Genomic DNA, 17,477 nt, shown 5'->3' with positions numbered 1-17,477 from the left:
TTTCTATCTAAGTCACCCTTTCACTTCATTAACTAGTGTGTCCTTTCCTGCCTATGCCCGGCCAACACACACACACACACACACACACACACACACACACACACTCCCCTCTTCACTTTTTTTTCTTGTACAACACTTATCACCACATAAACCCTATAAATGTGCTCAGCATCTGTCTTGACAGCCTGAGTGTTGTGTTTGCAGCTGGATTCCAGCCCCCTAAAGCAATTCTGGGCACAAAGCAGGTGCTCAATAAATATTTGTTGAGTAAACGAAGGATCTAATTTTCCTTGGTGCCAGATACTGCTCATGCAGGAGCCCATGTAATCTTCACAACCACCTGTGGGGCCAGCCCTCTTACAATAACCCCACTTTGAATCTGAGGGAAACCAAGGCACAGAAAGGCCAACACAGCTAGGGGCAGAACAGCAGGCAATCCAGCTCTGGAGTCTGTGCACTTCACTTCCTCCTTCTTAACTAATACTTACTGGGTCCTCATTCCGAGCCAGGTACTCTGCTGCATTTGTTCCACATATCATGTCATCACAGAGGGAGGTGGGATTATTGTGCCCATTTCCAGATGGGCAAACTGAGGTAGCCAAAACCCCTTGCCCAGGGTTGCACATAAAGCGACTGCTTGTCAGGGACGGCACATCCAGGTGGTAGCAAGAGACCCCACCCAGTTGGGGCGCCTGGGTGGCTCAGTGGGTTAAGCCCACTGCCTTTAGCTCAGGTCATGATCTCAGGGTCCTGGGATCGAGCCCCGCATTGGGATCTCTGCTCAGTGGGGAGGCTGCTTCCCCCTCTCCCTCTATCTGCCTCTCTGCCTACTTGTGATCTCTATCAAATAAATAAATAAAATGGTAAAAAAAAAAAAAAACCGCCCAGGAGGCCCTGCCACCTCCCCATCCATGTCCTCACCTTCCGCTTGACAAACTTATCCCAGTAATTGCTGGGGAAAGACCTGCCGAAAGAGAGAGACCCAGAGATATTAGGGTGGGAAGGGCCAGGAGCCACCAGCCAGGCCAGGGTGGGCGGAAGTTCCAATGCTTTTCACACAGGGAACCCCGCTCAGCAGGGCTGCGCCCCCGTAGGAGTTGGGGTCTAGAGACCTCATGCCAGGGGAAGTTTGCCCCAGGCCAACCATGACCCCAACTTGTTGGTGGAGCCCACGGGAGGCAGCAGTCCTGCACGCGGAGGTGGGAGGTGCAGAAGAGACAAAACTACCCTCCCTTTGATGTAAGCTCTTTGGATGATGATTCTGGCCCATTAGTTACCAGTTTTCATATTCACAGGCTGATGCCTTAAAATCCTGCCAAGATGGGGAATGAGTTTCGTTGGTTTGGGCGTCAAGGATTATCATGAATCCATGAGTTCAGACCTATTTGATGTGTTTCGATCTGTGGCACTTCCTCTCCTTACCGAGGCTCAGACTACCCCGACCTGTCCAGCGGGAACCCCTTCTGGATGCTGCTTTCCACTGAGCACATCCTTGCTCCATGACACAAGGTAACCCCAGCCGGCTGCACGTTCCGACCCCAGCCCTGAAATTTGCTGCTTCTCTGAGGAGCTTGGTTCCTTTTTGTGGGAAATGGTATTTAGAGGTCAAGGTCTTGAGCAGACACAACTTTAAACAGATGTTTCCGGAGCGCCTCATGGCTCAGTTGGTTAAGTATCCAATTCTTGGTTCTGGCTCAAGTCATGATCTCGGGGGCCTGGGATCAAGCCCTGCATCGGGCTCTGTGCTCGGTGTGGAGTCTGCTTGTCCCTTTCCCTTTTCCTCTGCCCCTCCCCACCTCTCAGTTAAAGAAATAAAATCTTTAAAAAATACACAGAAGTTTCTCCCTTACTCTGTGAAGCGTGTGCACCTGAATGTGTAGAAGTTAGACGTGCCTTTGATGGTGACAATGAGAGCACAGGATGTCCTTGGTGTGGCTTCTCTCCCTTCCTTGATCCACCTCTCCTGGGCAGGACCCCATAATAAAATAACTTCCAACACTTATCCAGGACTCACTGTGCCTCAGAAACTACACGAATTCATTTTTTCATTACAAGATCCTCAGTGCTATTATTTACCCTCCTTTTATAGATTCGGAAATGGAGGCATAGAAAGGCTCAGTGACTTGACTGAGAATTCCCAGCTAGGGTGTGGCCAACCCAGGCTTTGAACCTGACCTGGTGTTCTTATTCTAGAGATGACATGGCTCCACTGTATGAGCACATGAAATGGGACTTGATGGCAGGGGTGGGGGGTTGGGGCCAGAGGGGGCTGGGAATGCAATTTGGGGGTCTGGAGTCCCACCACATCACTCTCGCACACCCTTGCCCCCTCTCTGAGGTCAATTTAAAAAACCAAGTGATTTCCTATCGCCTACTCATGGCAGCTGGGTAAGAATCACACGTCGGGGCAGGGTTTAAATGCAGGTTCCTGGGCCCTGTCCCAGACTCACTGAACAGGAATCTCTGGGGTTTGGCTCCAGGGGATCTCCATGTGTCACCAGGGGGACATAGGTACGTGGAAAATTTGTCCATATTATGGAGGGGAAGACTGAGGCTTGAGGAATCTGAGTCAGGGCTGGCAGTGACCAGAACCTCAGGCTTCTGAGGCCCAGGCCTGGCCTGGAGTGGAAACCCAGCTCTGTGCTCTCCACCCGCCCTGAGGTGGGGGCCCGGGCCTTACGGTGTGTTGAGCACCAGCCGGTCCCACTGGCCCTTCACGTCGTCATCCTCAGGCTGCTCTGTGATGTAGAGGCCATCAAACTCCAGCTTTCGGGCCAGCTCCTTCTCCCGTTTAAAGATCACTAGGGGCACCTGGATTGTTCAGGGAGGCACAGGGGTGGGCGTCAGGCCATGGAGAAGGAGACCACAGCCTCAGTGCGAGGCGGGAGATCTTGCTGGCATGGGGGTGAGACCCCATGTCTGGGGAGCTTCCCCAGAGCAATTAGGGCAGTCATGGGGAAAGGTGGGCAGGTGGTTCAGGGCTGGGATGGGAGCAAGTCATGAGAGCCCGGAAGTGGTGCCTGAAGGAGGCTGGAGCTTCCCCAAGGGAGGGGGGATGAATAAAACAGAGGCAGGCAAAAGGAGCTGGAAGTGAGAGAAAGGATTCCAGGCAGAGGGAATAGCATATGCAAAAGTTCTAAGCCAAAAGAACTCTATTCCTCCAACAGTAAAGCATCAAGATTGGTTCAGACAGACCCATTGGAACCCAACTGAAGCTCTCATAACATGCCTCTGGGGCATCACAAACCTCAGGCATTGTTATGTCAGAATCCACACTTCCCTGTTAGTGCCCATGTCACATCCAAGACCCCACAGAACCCCACGAGCCTTCATTCGCCAGCTGATCAGTATACAGAAAATAACAGTCACTGTAACAAAGTCTGCCTCTTGATCCAGAAATTAATATGGTCCCAGGCCCTGGCTTCTCACCTGTGACCCACATGAGTTCCGGATTTGAATACTGTCCTTGCTGAAGACCCCAATCTTGTACCCAGCCCCCACAGCCCTTCCAGTTCCAGGCCCCCTCTGTTCCAACCACCAGGGGAGATCGCCCCACCCGTGCCCTAGACCCTCGCAGCAGCCCAGTACGACTCCCTGCCCAATAAGCCTGTGCCCCAGAACTGCCGTCATGACCCACCTTGAGGCAGTTGTAGCCAATGATGCAGAGGAAGGCCACCAGCGTATGGAGCAGGCTCAGACAGCGCAAGGCGGGCTCCATGTAGCCGGTGCTCTCCTCCAGGAAGTAGTACACCATGTTCTCGTCCTCGTCACCCTCCGCTTCCTCACTGGCCCCTGAGCCCCAGCCAGAGCCACCACCAGACCCTGCACCTGACAGGTCTCCAGCTGCTGAGCCCTCCACGTCATCCTCCCCTGGCGGAGAGTCTGAAACCTGAAGGGGGCAGAGGTCGGTCAGGGCCTGCCACACCTGGAAGCCGAACACACTTGACAGCCTCCATTCCTGAGGCTGAAGGCAGGGGTTGTGGGGGGGAGGGGTAGACAGATGCTACCTCGGTGAGACTGTGAGTCAAGATAAGGGGTGGGCCTGGAACCCTAACTAGCAAATCAGACTCTGTCCTGAGAATCTGACTGTCGAACTGACAGGAAGCCGTTGGAGCTGATTCTCCTTGGCAGCAGATCCTTGCAGAGACTGACCACCAGTATTAACATGAATGCTAAAATTAGGCATAACTGATGTTTACGCAGCACTTTCTATATGCCAAGTACCGTTCTAAGTGCTTCACACATGCTAATCCTCTTGTAAGCCCCACAGCTCTCAGAGATAGACACTGTCAGTGTCCCATTTTACAGATGAGGAAACTGAGGGGCAATGAGGTTAAGGCCCTTGCCTAACATCAAACAGCCAGTGGGTGGTGGAGCCGGGATTCGATCCCACAGAAGTCAGCTATACTGTTATCTAGCTGTCCTGTTATCTAGATCTTCTAGTAAGAACCCAAGGTCCTTTTGTGTCTCAGGAGGTCTGGTTCTGAGCCCTTTCCTTCCATTCCATAAGCTGCCCATTTCCTCCTCCCTGAAGATTTCTCCTTAGCTTATGAGAAAGCAAAGAAGCTTCGTTGAATCAGTGCACGTCACAGAGACCAAGGTCTGCACCCAGGGCCATGGGACTGGTGAGTGGCAGAGCTGAGCATGGAAGCCCGCACTGGTTTCCTGCTCTGTCCCAGATGCACCCAGATACCCACACATGCTCCTGTGGGCGTCCCAAGATCCGGTGTCCAGCCCAAACCTCCCTGGCACCCCCAATCCAACACCTTGTCCCAGAGGGCCCTGGCCCAGCCACCCTGTCCCCCAGCAGAGATAAGCGCCTATCCTCTGGGCCCCTTGTGACCAGCACCTTATAAAACAGCAAGATGAAGTTGATGGCAAAGGCCAAGAAGAGTGCAAGGAATCGCAGGGTATAGAAGTTTCGGGAAAGGTAGTTCTAAAATGAGAAAAGAAAGGGAAAGAGCTTACGGTCCACCTTCTTCCCTGGAGAATCTGCCCCCATCATCCACCTAACAATCCAAAATCTGGTTCACAACGTCCCAGTTCTTGAGTGCTTACTGTATACCAGGACGTGCACTAAGAGCTTTATACACACGAATGTGTGTGGCTCTCACTGCACTGCCACGAAGCAGGCACAGCTGGTCCGCCCATTCTACAGATGAGAACACCGGGCCTTGGGGAGGTGAGAGGTCTTGCTCAAGGTCACACAGCCAAGAAGTGGCAGACCTGAGGTTTGAGACCAAGCACTTCACTTCCAAAGTCCACACTCCCAACTTCTCTGGTATGTTGCTTCCTGTGTGAGGCTGCCCCGTCTGCTTTAGCCCGGATAGAGGACATGTACGTCCATCTCTCCCTCCCTCTTTCTCTCTTCATCATTCTTCCTGTCCCTCATTCTTCCCATGCATCCTCACTGGACCACCTTTCCCCACAAGAGTTTTCCTTCAGACCCTCATCTCAGGTTGGGCCTGGAGAGGAGGCAGGACAGGCGGAGCCCTGAGCCCTGCCCTCCCAAACTCTCTCCCTTCTTTCTGGGTTGGACGAGGACATGAGCTCTCCCCACAACCTCGGACAGGAGGGGCTGGGACCAGTGTGGATGCTCTGACCCAAAGGCTGAGAGTCAAGGAACAGGCCATGGTGGGAGAAACAGAAGCACGTCTTTGCTTGGACTTAGCTCTGGCTAGTACGTCGGGGTGGAGAGCCGAGGCAGGTGGCTCCAGAGGAACAAAGGTATGGGGGTTGGAATAAGGATCTTGAGCAGGGGCCAAGTGGGGGGCCACCTAAGATGCTGCCCTGTCACCAGGTCCTGACTCTGTCTGGGGACATCTGTGCCCTCAGGCCAGCCTGGCTTCTTCTGAGCATTATGCCTGCAACAGGTGAGCTCCAGGACAGGGTGCAGAAAAGAGGTGCTGTGAAGGCACTGGGAGATCTCCCTGGAAGAGGAGGTGCCAGCAAGCCCTTGCGGGGTCCTCACCAAGAACTTCACCCTCTGTACTTCCAGCTCTCCCCAGAATTCCAAGCCCCCACCTCCAGTTTCCTCCTTCTTTGGAGGGGGTGGAGGAGGTGCTGTCTTCTTGGGGGGCTCTGGTGGGGGTTCAGGGACTTCTTCCTTCTCCCCATTCTCAGCACTGCAGGGCAGGACACAGAAAGAGTGAGGAGGTGCCCAGGCAATCCATCCATTCATTCAATCATTCATTCATTCAAAGCCGTGCATTGGGGGCCCACCCCATGCTTGGCCAGGTCTGGATGGTGCTGCGGACACAGTGATGAGTTGCTGCCTCCATGGGTGACAGACCGGTCACCAGGCAGTGGCAGCCCAGAGGGGTCAGAGCTGGATGGGGGATGCTCAAGAGGGTTGTGGGAGCCCCAGAAACACGTCTTTCACTTGTTGGCAGGGTGTGTGTGTCAAGGTAAGCTTCCTGGAGAAGGAGGCATGTGAGCCCAAATGGGAAGGAGAAGGAAGACTGAGATGAGCATGGAAGAAAGTGCTCCGAGCAGAGAGAACAGCCCACAGGAAGGCTTCGAGGCAAAAGAGGAGACTTTTGGCTCCTTTTGGGGCTCCTTTTGGGCCCCAGCCTGGTCTGGGTGAGGCTGAGGACACAGGATGACCTCAGGAGGCTCTGGGTCCAGGAGGGAGGCAATGACAGGGGCCGGGCCCCTTGGACTCCAAGGCCACTCACTCGGCTTTCTCAGGCTCAGGTTCAGGCTCCGGCTCAGGTTCTGGAGGCAGCTCCTCTTCCTCTCCATCCACCTGGAAGCAGGGCAAGCATCAGGGACCAGCTGCCACCCCAAGCGCCTCTCAGAGCGCCTCTGCCTGCCTGTTCCTCTCTGGGTCCCCATCTGTCATTTCCCCCAGGGCAATCTGTTTCCTCCCCTCTCATTAGAGGAGGGATTACTAGAGTCTCATTTTAGAGGGGAAATTGAGGCTCAGGGAGGTGGAACGTCTTGCCAAAGCACTGTGCAGAGTCAGGTTGACTCCAGGTGGAGGTCTTGTTCCCCAGGGCTTCTCTTCACCTTGACAACCGCAGCCCGAGGGCACTCAGGGCCTGAGGGTGGAGGCTACTTAATTCCTCACAACCACCTGCTTATATCTGAGGGGCTCTCCCAGTGTCCCTGACCCTGTCCCGGGCTGTTCCAGTTACCAGTCCCCTTTCCCCTCTAACTAGGTTTCAGGGTCTCTCCTCTCTCTTTGTGCAGATTTCTTGATCTCTCCCAGAAGTACTACCTGTTTCAAGGTCTCCGTCTCGGAGTCCACTTCACCGTGTATCTCTCTCTCCCTTGTCTATGCTCTCTGGTTCGTCTCTGCGGGCCTATCTCTCAGGCTCTCTCTTCTCTCTCTGTCTCTCAGAGTCTCCCTCCCAGTCTGGTCCTCCCTCTTGGGCCCAAGGTCTCCAAAACCTCAGAGCCCGCCCCCCACCCCGCGGGCCCTCTCACCCCCAGCTTCCTCTTGATGATGGGGGAGCCCTCGGGCGTGGGCGGCTCCGCCGGCGTCGTGTCACCCATGTCCCCGAGGCCGCCCGCCCCTTCGGGCCGGAAGGGGCCCCCGTCCGCCACGGCCACTGCCCCGTCCGCGCCTCCCGGGCCGGCCTCGTGCGCCGTCGCCTCCTCGTCGCCCGCGCCCTCCGCCTCGTCGCCCGCGCCCTCGCCCGCGCCCTCGCCGTCCGCGTCGCCGCCGGGCCCGGCTGGCTGCTCGCCGTGCACCTCGTCGCCCGTGGGGTCGGGCATGCCGGCCAGGAGCTCGGTCACCGTCACCTTCTTGGCGCCCTCCACGAGGCCGCCGCCGAAGAGCGAGCCCCAGAGCAGGCGCAGCGCGCCAGCCGCAGCGCCCGCGCCCGCGCCCGCCGCGCGCGTCACCGCCGCCCAGAGCAGCGCTGCCACCGCCGTGGCCGCCTCGCGCGCAGTGAGCCGCCGCAGCCGCCGCACGCGCCGCCGCAGGCTGCGGTAGCTGAGGCCGCGCAGCGCCCAGGCCGCCGCAGCCGCCGCGCGCGCCGTCACGCCCGCCGCCGCCTGCCCCGCCGCGCCCTCGGGTCCCGCCGAGCCTTCCTCCGCGCCCTCCGCGCCCGCCTCCGCCGCGCCGTCGTCTTCGTCCTCCTCCGGCTCGCCCTCGGGCTCGGAGATCTGCGCGGCGATCTGCATCTCGAAGATGGTGTCCTCGCAGAAGCTCACGAAGAGCTCCATCTTCTCGGACTCGCCGCCCTCGTTCACCACGTCGAAGATGAACTGGCGCTTGGACTCCTTGACCTGCGCGCGCGGGGTGGGGATGCCACGGAGTGAGCGCGTGGGTCGCCGCCAAGCCCCCCGGACCGAGGGTGTGACAGAGAGGAGCTAGCTCACTGAACCCTCACCAAGGATCCCAGAGGAAGGACTCGGCTCCCCGTTTCGCAGCTGGGGAAATGGAAGCTTAGCAAGTCATGTCCTCAGGGTGCCGCAGCCCAGAGGGGGCAGATGGAGGGCTGGATTCCCACCAGCGGGCTCCAGAATCCGGGCTATCCGCTCCTCTGAGAGATGGAGCGCAGGGGCGGAGGGCGAAGGTTCTGCAGCCCGCCTGGGTTCCAGCCCTGATTCTGCCACTGAGGAGCTGGATGATTTAGACATAACTCTCTGGGCCTCAGTTTCCTCCCCTCCTGCCCCGAAACTGGGGGATATTAATAGGACCTAAGTTACAGGGTTGGCGAGAGGCTTCAATGAGTTCAGAGATGCCGAGGGATCTGGACAGCTCTCGCTATTAGAAGGCTGCAAAGTACAGAGGTCCACGCTGCATACAGGGCCTCAAGCAGGAGAATACTGGAATAGGAGGAGGGAGGAGGCAGAACTGGGTGTGTCCAGGAATTAAGAGAAAGAGTTTACATGTGGGGAGCATGTGAGAAGGGGAGGTGGGGGAAGATGGGTGGAGCTCCCAGAGCTTGTACAAGAGTGTGAAGCGTCCGTGCTGAACCTGGGCTTCCTCCAGGTGAAGGGATGTGGCAAGACCTCCTGGGTGCAAGGATGGTGCAGCCACTTTTATGCCAGATGGGTGAGGGTGGGGCGTACGCAATCGGGCCCCGAGGGACACAGGTGAAATGTGCAAAATCTTGAGCTGTCCTGTGGAGTGAGGGGGCCGACGTGCAAGAGCCTCGTGAGAGGGCACCAGGGACTAAGGGAGGAACCGGGTGGTGGTATGGGAGGATGGGGGAGGGATGCCAGCATGTGGAGCTCAAGTGTCCATGGTAGACATGGACACACAGGGCGGCCATGCAAGGGCCTGAGGCCTAAACCGGAGGGGAGTGTTAGTGCAGGAGGGGGCTACAATTCATAGCGTCAGTGCCCGTGAAGCAGGCATGAGTGTGCAAGGGATCCTGGGAGTCAGTGCACTAAGGCCCAGAATATGAGGACAGGGTTCAGTGTGGGACAACAACCCAGGTGTGCTTGCGCCAAGTGTCACTGAGGAGACATAAGGGGCCCAGTTGTTGAGGGGGTGATTGGAGTGCAAGCCTCATGGGCTACAAGTGTGAGATGGGAGGGGGTGTGCAAGAGCATGTGGGAGGAATGTGCAGGTGAGGAACAAAGGAGAAGTGTGAGTGTAAGCGGAGTGCAAGAGAACAGGGAATGCGGGCGACATGCAAGCTAAGTGTGAGTTGGGCTGGGGGCCTGCCAGGGCCACATGAGTGTGACCTTCCAGCAAGTAGGTGTGTAAGGCGCATTCAGACATCTGTGGGTGGGCATATGAGAGGCTGAGATAGGCTACATTGGGCCAAGGATCAGCCTGGCCACCAAGGATAGTCAGGGGTTCATGGGGTAAGCTGGAGGGTGGTCCAAGTGTGCACAGGAGATCGAGGGCATGCCAGAGAGGGCATGTAGGGGGTGAATAAGTGAGGGATGAACAACCATATAGTGTGCTGGGACCATATCCTCAGGGTGAGTGTGTAAGAATTGTGTACCCACACGTGGACCCCAAGTAAGTAGACATCATGTGCTGGGACCTCAGAGAGCATTTGGGGGCACACGTGGTGACTGGTGAGGGGCAGACCAGCATAGCAAGGTACCCCAGAGCCCCCACGGTGAGTGTGTTAAAGAGAGGGCACGAGTAGGCCAGGGCCGAGAGAGGGCACACCAGGGCTGCTGGGAAGACGAGCAAGGAAGATGTATTAACGATCTACAACCACCGTGTTCCAGTACGTGACGGCGTGGGTGTGACTAGAACTCTAAGGACAAGCTGGAGCTCCCAGAGTGAGCATGCAAGGGGCAGGCATGGTGTTCAAGCAGTGAGTAGGGGCACAGCCACGCTGCTGCACATGCAACCCATCTCTGGGCTAAATCTGCAAGGGGTGGGCAGGGGAGACCCAGGGACGTGCAAGGGCACTACAGGGCCCACAACATGGGGGCGAAAGGGTGGGCACGGGCTTGCACGTGTGGAGCAAGAGCCCCCCAGGGCTGGCATGGTGGATGTATGAAGCGGGTGTCCGCCCCTGTGGGGGTCCGAGGGTGCGAGGAGCATGCGCGGGGGTTGGGGGAGGCGAGCATGCAGGTGAACGGGCCGGCCAACCTGGGGCATCTCCCACTGCATTCGGTTGGTCTCTGAGATCTCAAAGTAGATGCGCTCGATGCGGCGCGAGGCGCCCATAATCTCGATGCGGCCCAGGTAGGGCCGGAAGTACTCGAGGATGCTCTCCGCCAGCTCGAGGAAGGTGCGCAGGCGTGGGTCGTGGGGCACGTGCTCCGACAGGTTGGTCAGCAGCACCGCCACGTTGAAGCCAATGTCGCGGGCAGGCTCCTGGAAGCGGTTGGCGAACTCCTCACAGTTGATCATCTCGTTCTCATCAGCTTCGGAGCAGGAAAGCAGGAACTGGATTTCTGGGCCGGTGAACTGCTTCTGGCTGTCCATAGCCTGGGGGTAGGCAGGGGTGCATGGGAAAGGTCAGAGGGCTGGCCCGGTGAGCGTCAGTGTTCCTCTTAAATATTCTTCTTAAATACTCCTCTTAAATACTCCTCTTATGGACTTTTCATAAAGACAGAAAATTCCAGAACCCTAAACAGAACCTAAGGCTGAAACCCCGCAGGTTGGCACAGATGGGGCTGTACCAGCTATCAAAATACCAGCGTGCTGCATGTCCACAAAGCTGGGCCACCCTCCACTGGAAGATACATTCCTTTTTCAGAGATGGTAAGATGGGGATTGAAAAAACTCAGCAGTTGTGCTGAATGGCCAAGAAATGCTGCCCCAGGCTCTCCACCGGCCCTGCACTCCTGCTGTCTACCCTTCCTGCTGGATGGCGCATATGGCCTGTCCCACCCCGGACAGGGACCATGTGGTTGTAGGCAGGGTCTGTCCAGTTGGGATCAGGAACTGGAAGAGAATGGAGCCGTGGCATTGCTCTCCCTGACTTCCTCCCTGAGCTGGCCATGTCCCTCCCCACCCCCAAAAGTCAGTCCTACAGTCCTGCACACAGCTTTCTCTATTTCCAAGTTAGGTAGGTAATTACCCTCTCCTCCAGGACAGATAGGTCCTCCATGATAGAACCCTGACACATATCACCTCCCACCCCAAACCTCTCCCCAGGCCCATTTGGGCTGCCCCCACCCCTTTCCAGCAAGTACATCATTGACACTCGACACAGTGGAGGGCTCTGAATTTCAACTAGAAACAAACAGTCATATGCCCATCACCCCAGAATTAAATGCTCACATGGACATATTTTTTAAATGCTATATATTTAAGAACTAAACATTACAGGTATTATTAGAGCCTTCTGTGCATGCTTGTCCCATCCCTTCCACCCCATGCTACCCCACCTTCTCCCAAAGTAACCACTATCCTGGTGTTGATCTCTTCTTCCAACATGTCTCAATACTTCCACTACCTATATCCTGGCATTTTCTCACAAAAATACATAGTATCCCCTGCATTTTTTTTTAATTTAAAGAATTGCTATTATAGGGGTACCTGGGTGGCTCAGTGGGTTAAGCCTCTGCCTTCGACTTGGGTCATGGTCTCGGGGTCCTGGGATCGAGCCCCGCATCAGGCTCTCTGCTCAGCGGGGAATCTGCTCCCTCCCCTCCCCACCCCGCCTCTCTGCCTACTTGTGATCTCTCTCTCTCTGTCAAATAAATAAGGAAAATCTTTAGAAAAAAATTAAAAAAATAAAAAACAAAGAATTGCTATCATAGTAATATAATTTGAAACTTGCTTTCTTCAACTATATTTTTAAGATCTACCCATGTTGACAGATGGACCAAACGAATTCATTTTTCCTGTTATGTAGTATTTCTAATAAATGTAACACCATATATCCTTCTGATACTGGACATTCAGGTGGTTTCCAGTTTTTTTGCTTTATAGACAACACTTTCATTGAACAGTCTTATGCTGATCTCCTGTGCACTTCTGGCAAGAAGTTCTCTAGAGCAGTTTGTCTGAGTCAAATGTTTTGACTGCACTCACAGCTAGAATGCATTCTGTAGTGAGAATCCAGGGAAAGGGGTTCATGACACAATTCTGACTTTCGCTATGCAACTCTCTCTGTCATGTTCGATTCAATTGTATTTTTAAAGATGCTGGTCATGACTTAACGAAATTAATTTCATGACCCACAGATGAATTGCACCATGTAGTCTGAGAAATGCTACTCTAGGATATGAATAGAAGTGAGATCTTCTGGCTCCAAAAAGTGCTTTGTAGCCAAGAACTTTGCAAAATGCTTTCTAAATGAGTAACCCGCTTTGCAGATCATGAAGGGTTCTAGAAACCACAGAATGTGGAGACATAATCATACAGGAACTCCCCACCATCTACCTTTGCTGCACCGACCTGCCTTCTCCACTTATGATGTGGTGTGTTACTTGCCCCTCTGAAAAGACCCCCTCCTTACCGAAAGGCCTGGAACTCCATCCTCTTCATTCCATCTTGGACTCTGCTCTTGTGATTTGCAGCTCTCTCTTTGTCATCATCCATTTCCCACTCCCCTTCTTTTGAAATACCTCCTTCTCTGATTGCTATCAGCTTCCTACATGGGACTCCTCCTTTATTCCAGACTTCTAAAGGTTGGGGACACTACTCCTGGAATCTGCACCCCCTTCTTGAGAAACACACTCTCCATGGAGATATTCACTGAGGCCCAAGGCTCTGAACACTATCCCACACCAAGGATGGCCCAATTTACATCTCAGCCCCAACTTCTCCCCAGAATCCAGATAGTTAACAGCTGAAGCCCTTACCTGACATCTTTTCATGGATCTCTACCCCAAACTGGAAATAGTCTAAACTGAACTTTTGGTTTCAAAACCTTTCCTCCCACTGTCTTACCAATCTCAGGAATAGCATCGCTCTCCACCCAGCTGCTTAAGCTAAAACCTTTGAGTCATCCTTGATTCCTCTTTTTTGTCTCACCACCCACACCCGATTCATCAGCAAATCTGTCAGCTCTGCTTTCACAGATCTAGAACCCACACACATCTGCCCCCTCGACGGTCCCACCCTGGTTTTGGTCCTGCATCATCCCCCTCTAGACTCTCATGGCAACCTCTTCCCTGTTCTCCCTGCTCCCTCTCAACCCCCAGCCATAACATAAAGATGTTTAGATATAAACATCTAAGGACACACCTCTCCCTGCTCAGAAACGTCCCATGCCTCCATCTCATTTAGGTTAAAAATTGGAGATTGGGGGCACCTGGGTGGCTCAGTGGGTTAAAGCCTCTGCCTTTGGCTTAGGTTATGATATCAGAGTCCTGGGATCCAGCCCAGTCAAATAAATAAATAAAATCTTAAAAAAAAAATTGAGTGCAGGAGTCTTTCCTGCACCCAACCAGGCCCTGTATGTCTGCTGTGTCCCTCCCCTCTGGCACTTTACCACTCCCATTTTCCCCATCAACAGCCCTCTCCAGTCATGCTGGCCTCCCTTGGCACCCCTCTGGTTCCCACCTTTCAGCCTTTAGACTTGCTGCCCCCTCTGTCTGGGATGCCACAACCTCCCACACCTCCAAGTGGTATGTTTCAGCTCCAGCTTCAATGCTCTTTTCTGGAAAGGCATCCCCCATCCACACAGTTGTCAAGACTTATCCATTCATGCTCTCTCTCATGACATCCTGCTCATTTCCTTCAGACTACAGATTATAACCTGAAATTATTTTGTTTAGTTCTTTACTTTGGGCGGGGGAGAGAGAGAATCTTAAGCCAGGTCCATGCCCAGTGCGGTGGGGTTCACCCTGAGAGCCTGAGATCTCAACCTGAGAGCATGATCTCACCCTGAGATGAAATCAAGAGTTGGAGGCTTAACCGACTAAGCCACCCAGGCACCCCATTTGGTTATTTTCATCTGCCCCTTCCCACTGGGCTGTCTGCTCCGAGGGTGGGATCTTGGTCTGTTCCGCTTGCTGCTACACACAGCAGATGCTCAGGACACATTTTATCAAGTGAATTAAGAATTTTTTTTTGAATTAGCATCTTAAAAGCAGAGAAGACTTCGCTCCTTCGTGACAATTTTTGAAAGTTAAAAAGTTCTTTTAAAAATCCTGAACTTGCCTTTTAAACCATAAAGAAACCAAAAAGCATGTTGTGAAACACATATCTGTAAGGTGCCTGAAGCTTTGTGTTTAGGAAACCACATGATGTTTGACAAATAGTCCCTAGAAATGAGAATATTAACAAAAATGAGCATATCGTCATTTTGCCATCGCTAGTGCACGAACATGTCTGGGTATCGAACATCAGTAGCTGCTGACCTCACCAAAGGAGAGAGAACAGGGAAGGATTTGCCTCCTGATGAATGTAGGTTGTGCCACAGAGGATATGCCAACAAAACAAAGCAACAAACCAACCAAACGGAACTTGCATCTGATGGACTTCTTGACCGGGAGTCTCAGTTTACAGGAAACACAGGGGAAGGAGGAACGTGCTACATGACACTAGGAGGTTGGCTCAGCCAGATGAAAACTGTGGGAAGCTCTACAAACAGCACAGGCACTTTCCAATGAGAGCTGAGGGCCACTTGGGGCTGCTGAGTCCTTGAATCAGGGTAGGTGCTGATTGAGATTTATATACTGGATTTCAAAGACTTAGCATGAAATAAGGATGTAAGATGTGGAATAGTATATATATATATATATATAGTTTACATGTTGAAATAATATTTTGGATCTATGAGTTTAAATACAATATATTGTTGAAAATGACCTCATGCACATGTGTTTTGCTTTTTAAGTTTTTTAAAGATTTTATTTATTGATTTGAGAGAGAGACAGTGAGAGAGAGCATGAGAGGGGAGAAGGTCAGAGGGAGAAGCAGACTCCCCATGGAGCTGGGAGCCCCATGTAGGACTTGATCCTGGGACTCTGGGATCATCACCTGAGCTGAAGGCAGTTGCTTAACCAACTGAGCCACCTAGGCGCCCCGTGTGTTTTGCTTTTTAAAAGCAGGGGTACTAGAAACATTTAAATTATGCATATTGCTCACATTGTATTCCTAACTTTTTAAGAAAGATTTTACTTATTTATTTGACAGAGAGAGAGAGAGACAGTGAGAGAGGGAACATAAGCAGGGGTGGGAGAGAGAGAAGCAGGCTTCCTGCCAAGCAGGAAGCCTGATGCAGGGCTTGATCCCAGGACCCTGGGACCATGACCTGAGCCAAAGGTAGACACCTAACAACTGAGCCACCCAGGCACCCTTGCGTTACTAATTTTTTTAAGGGAAACTCTACTCCCACCATGGAGCTCAAACTCATGACCCTGAGATCAGGAGCTGCATGTTCTACCAACTGAGCCAGCCAGGCTCCCTGCTCACATTGTATTTCTATCAGAGAGTACTCCCCTGTAGCGCCAAACACCTGGGTCCCCAGCAGATCAACTACAAGGAAAAGGAAAAGTGCTGGCGGGGAAGCAGTAGGTACAAGGAGGTTCAAGGAAATATCAACTGGTTGCAATGGGTGGACCTTGTTTATTTTTTTATATCTTTAAGATTTTTATTTATTTTTTAAAGATTTATTTATTTATTTTTAAGATTTTATTTATTTATTTGACAGAGAGAGAGATCATAAGTAGGCGGCGAGGCAGGCAGAGAGAGAGGGAAGACGGCTTCCCGCTGAGCAGAGAGCCCGATGCAGGGCTCGATCCTAGGACCCTGGGAACATGACCTGAGCTGAAGGCAGAGGCTTTAACCCACTGAGCCATCCAGGCGCCCCAGGATTTATTTATTTTAAAGATTTTATTTATTCATGAGAGCAAGAGTATGTTGGGGGGAAGAGCAGAGGGAGAGGGACAAGCCAACTCCATGCTGAGCCCAGCCCAATGTAGGGCTCCACCCCAAGACCCTGAGATCATAACCTGAGCTGAAGGCAAGAGTCAGCTGCTTAATCAATTGGGCCATGCAGGCGCCCCCAGAAAACATTTCTTAAGGTATACGTGACATTTATGAGATTTGGAAATGTGAACAATGACTAGATATTTGATGATTTAAAGAATTGTGGATATTTTTTGTTTCATTTTTTATTCCCTTTTTGGTTAGGAATGATAATGACATTACACATTACGGTTTGTTATTATAAAAGGAAAAGTAAGTATCTTTACAAAATAAAAGTTTTTTCTTAAATTTTATCCATTTAATTGAGAGAAAGAGAGTGCACAAGCAGGGGGAGGAGCAGAGGGAGAAACAGACTTCCTCCTGAGCAGGGAGACCAACGCAGGAGCCTATCCCAGGACCCTTGAGATCATGACCTGAGCTGAAGATGCCCAACCAACTAAGCCACCCAGTGCCCCAAAAGAAAAGTCTTTTAGGACAATCTATTATACAATTCCATTTATACAAAGTGTCCAGAATAAGCAAATCTATAGAGACAGAAAGTAGATTAGCCTTTGACAGGGGCCTGGGTGGGAGAAATGGGAAGTGACTGCTAAAGGGTACAGGGTTTCTCTTTTGGGGTGACTACAATGTTCTAAAATTAGATTGTAGTTATGGTTGCACAATTCTGTGAATATGTCAAAAAAATTGAGTTGTATATTTTAAATGGATGAACTTATGAGATATACCCCAAAATATTTACAGACTATTAAAAAAATAATAATAGGAAAAAAAACCCAAAACAGTGCTGACCAAGAATAAGTTAGTAGCCTGAAATGTGTCTTCAGCCACCAGAAAGGGCTTTCTACACTGTAATAGGTGTTTTGGAATCTGTAAAGTACTTACTTATCAATGAAGACATGCCTTGCAAAGTGTGAAATCTGTCAACCATAAAGGACTTGGGAAACCAGACAACAATGCTATACTTTTAAAATGGACAAACAGAAATTTAGAAATAAACATCTGGAGAGAAGCACACCAGAGTGGCTGTCAGTGGCAGTTTTTGGAAAGGTGGGATGACAACAGGGTTGGGGGTGGGAGCCAAAAGTGACCTTGACTGCAGTGGTAAGTTCTGAGTTTCTTTCTTTCTTTTTTTTTTTTTAAAGATTTTATTTATTTATTTGACAGAGAGAGATTACAAGTAGGCAGAGAGGCAGGCAGAGAGGAGGAAGCAGGC

General features: G+C 52.2%; 1 protein-coding gene across 2 annotated transcripts in view; it reads right to left on the bottom strand.

The window, feature by feature from the left end:
- The window catches only part of RYR1 (ryanodine receptor 1), a 110,717-nt gene that overhangs the window by 5,282 nt on the left and 87,958 nt on the right, over positions 1 to 17,477 (bottom strand). For both annotated transcript variants that reach the window (XM_044256551.1, XM_044256549.1), the window contains 8 exons: positions 10,520 to 10,861; positions 7,432 to 8,238; positions 6,678 to 6,748; positions 5,972 to 6,125; positions 4,850 to 4,936; positions 3,638 to 3,889; positions 2,681 to 2,811; positions 922 to 964 (listed from right to left, as the gene is read on the bottom strand). In XM_044256551.1, the coding sequence (XP_044112486.1) occupies positions 922 to 964; positions 2,681 to 2,811; positions 3,638 to 3,889; positions 4,850 to 4,936; positions 5,972 to 6,125; positions 6,678 to 6,748; positions 7,432 to 8,238; positions 10,520 to 10,861 (1,887 nt within the window). The remainder of the gene's footprint in view (positions 1 to 921; positions 965 to 2,680; positions 2,812 to 3,637; positions 3,890 to 4,849; positions 4,937 to 5,971; positions 6,126 to 6,677; positions 6,749 to 7,431; positions 8,239 to 10,519; positions 10,862 to 17,477) is intronic.

Source organism: Neovison vison, chromosome 7 (genome assembly GCF_020171115.1).
Source record: "Neovison vison isolate M4711 chromosome 7, ASM_NN_V1, whole genome shotgun sequence".
Taxonomy (NCBI): domain Eukaryota; kingdom Metazoa; phylum Chordata; class Mammalia; order Carnivora; family Mustelidae; genus Neogale; species Neogale vison.
The sequence above is the reverse complement of the archived record's forward strand: the minus strand, read 5'-3'. Positions and strand labels throughout refer to the sequence as shown.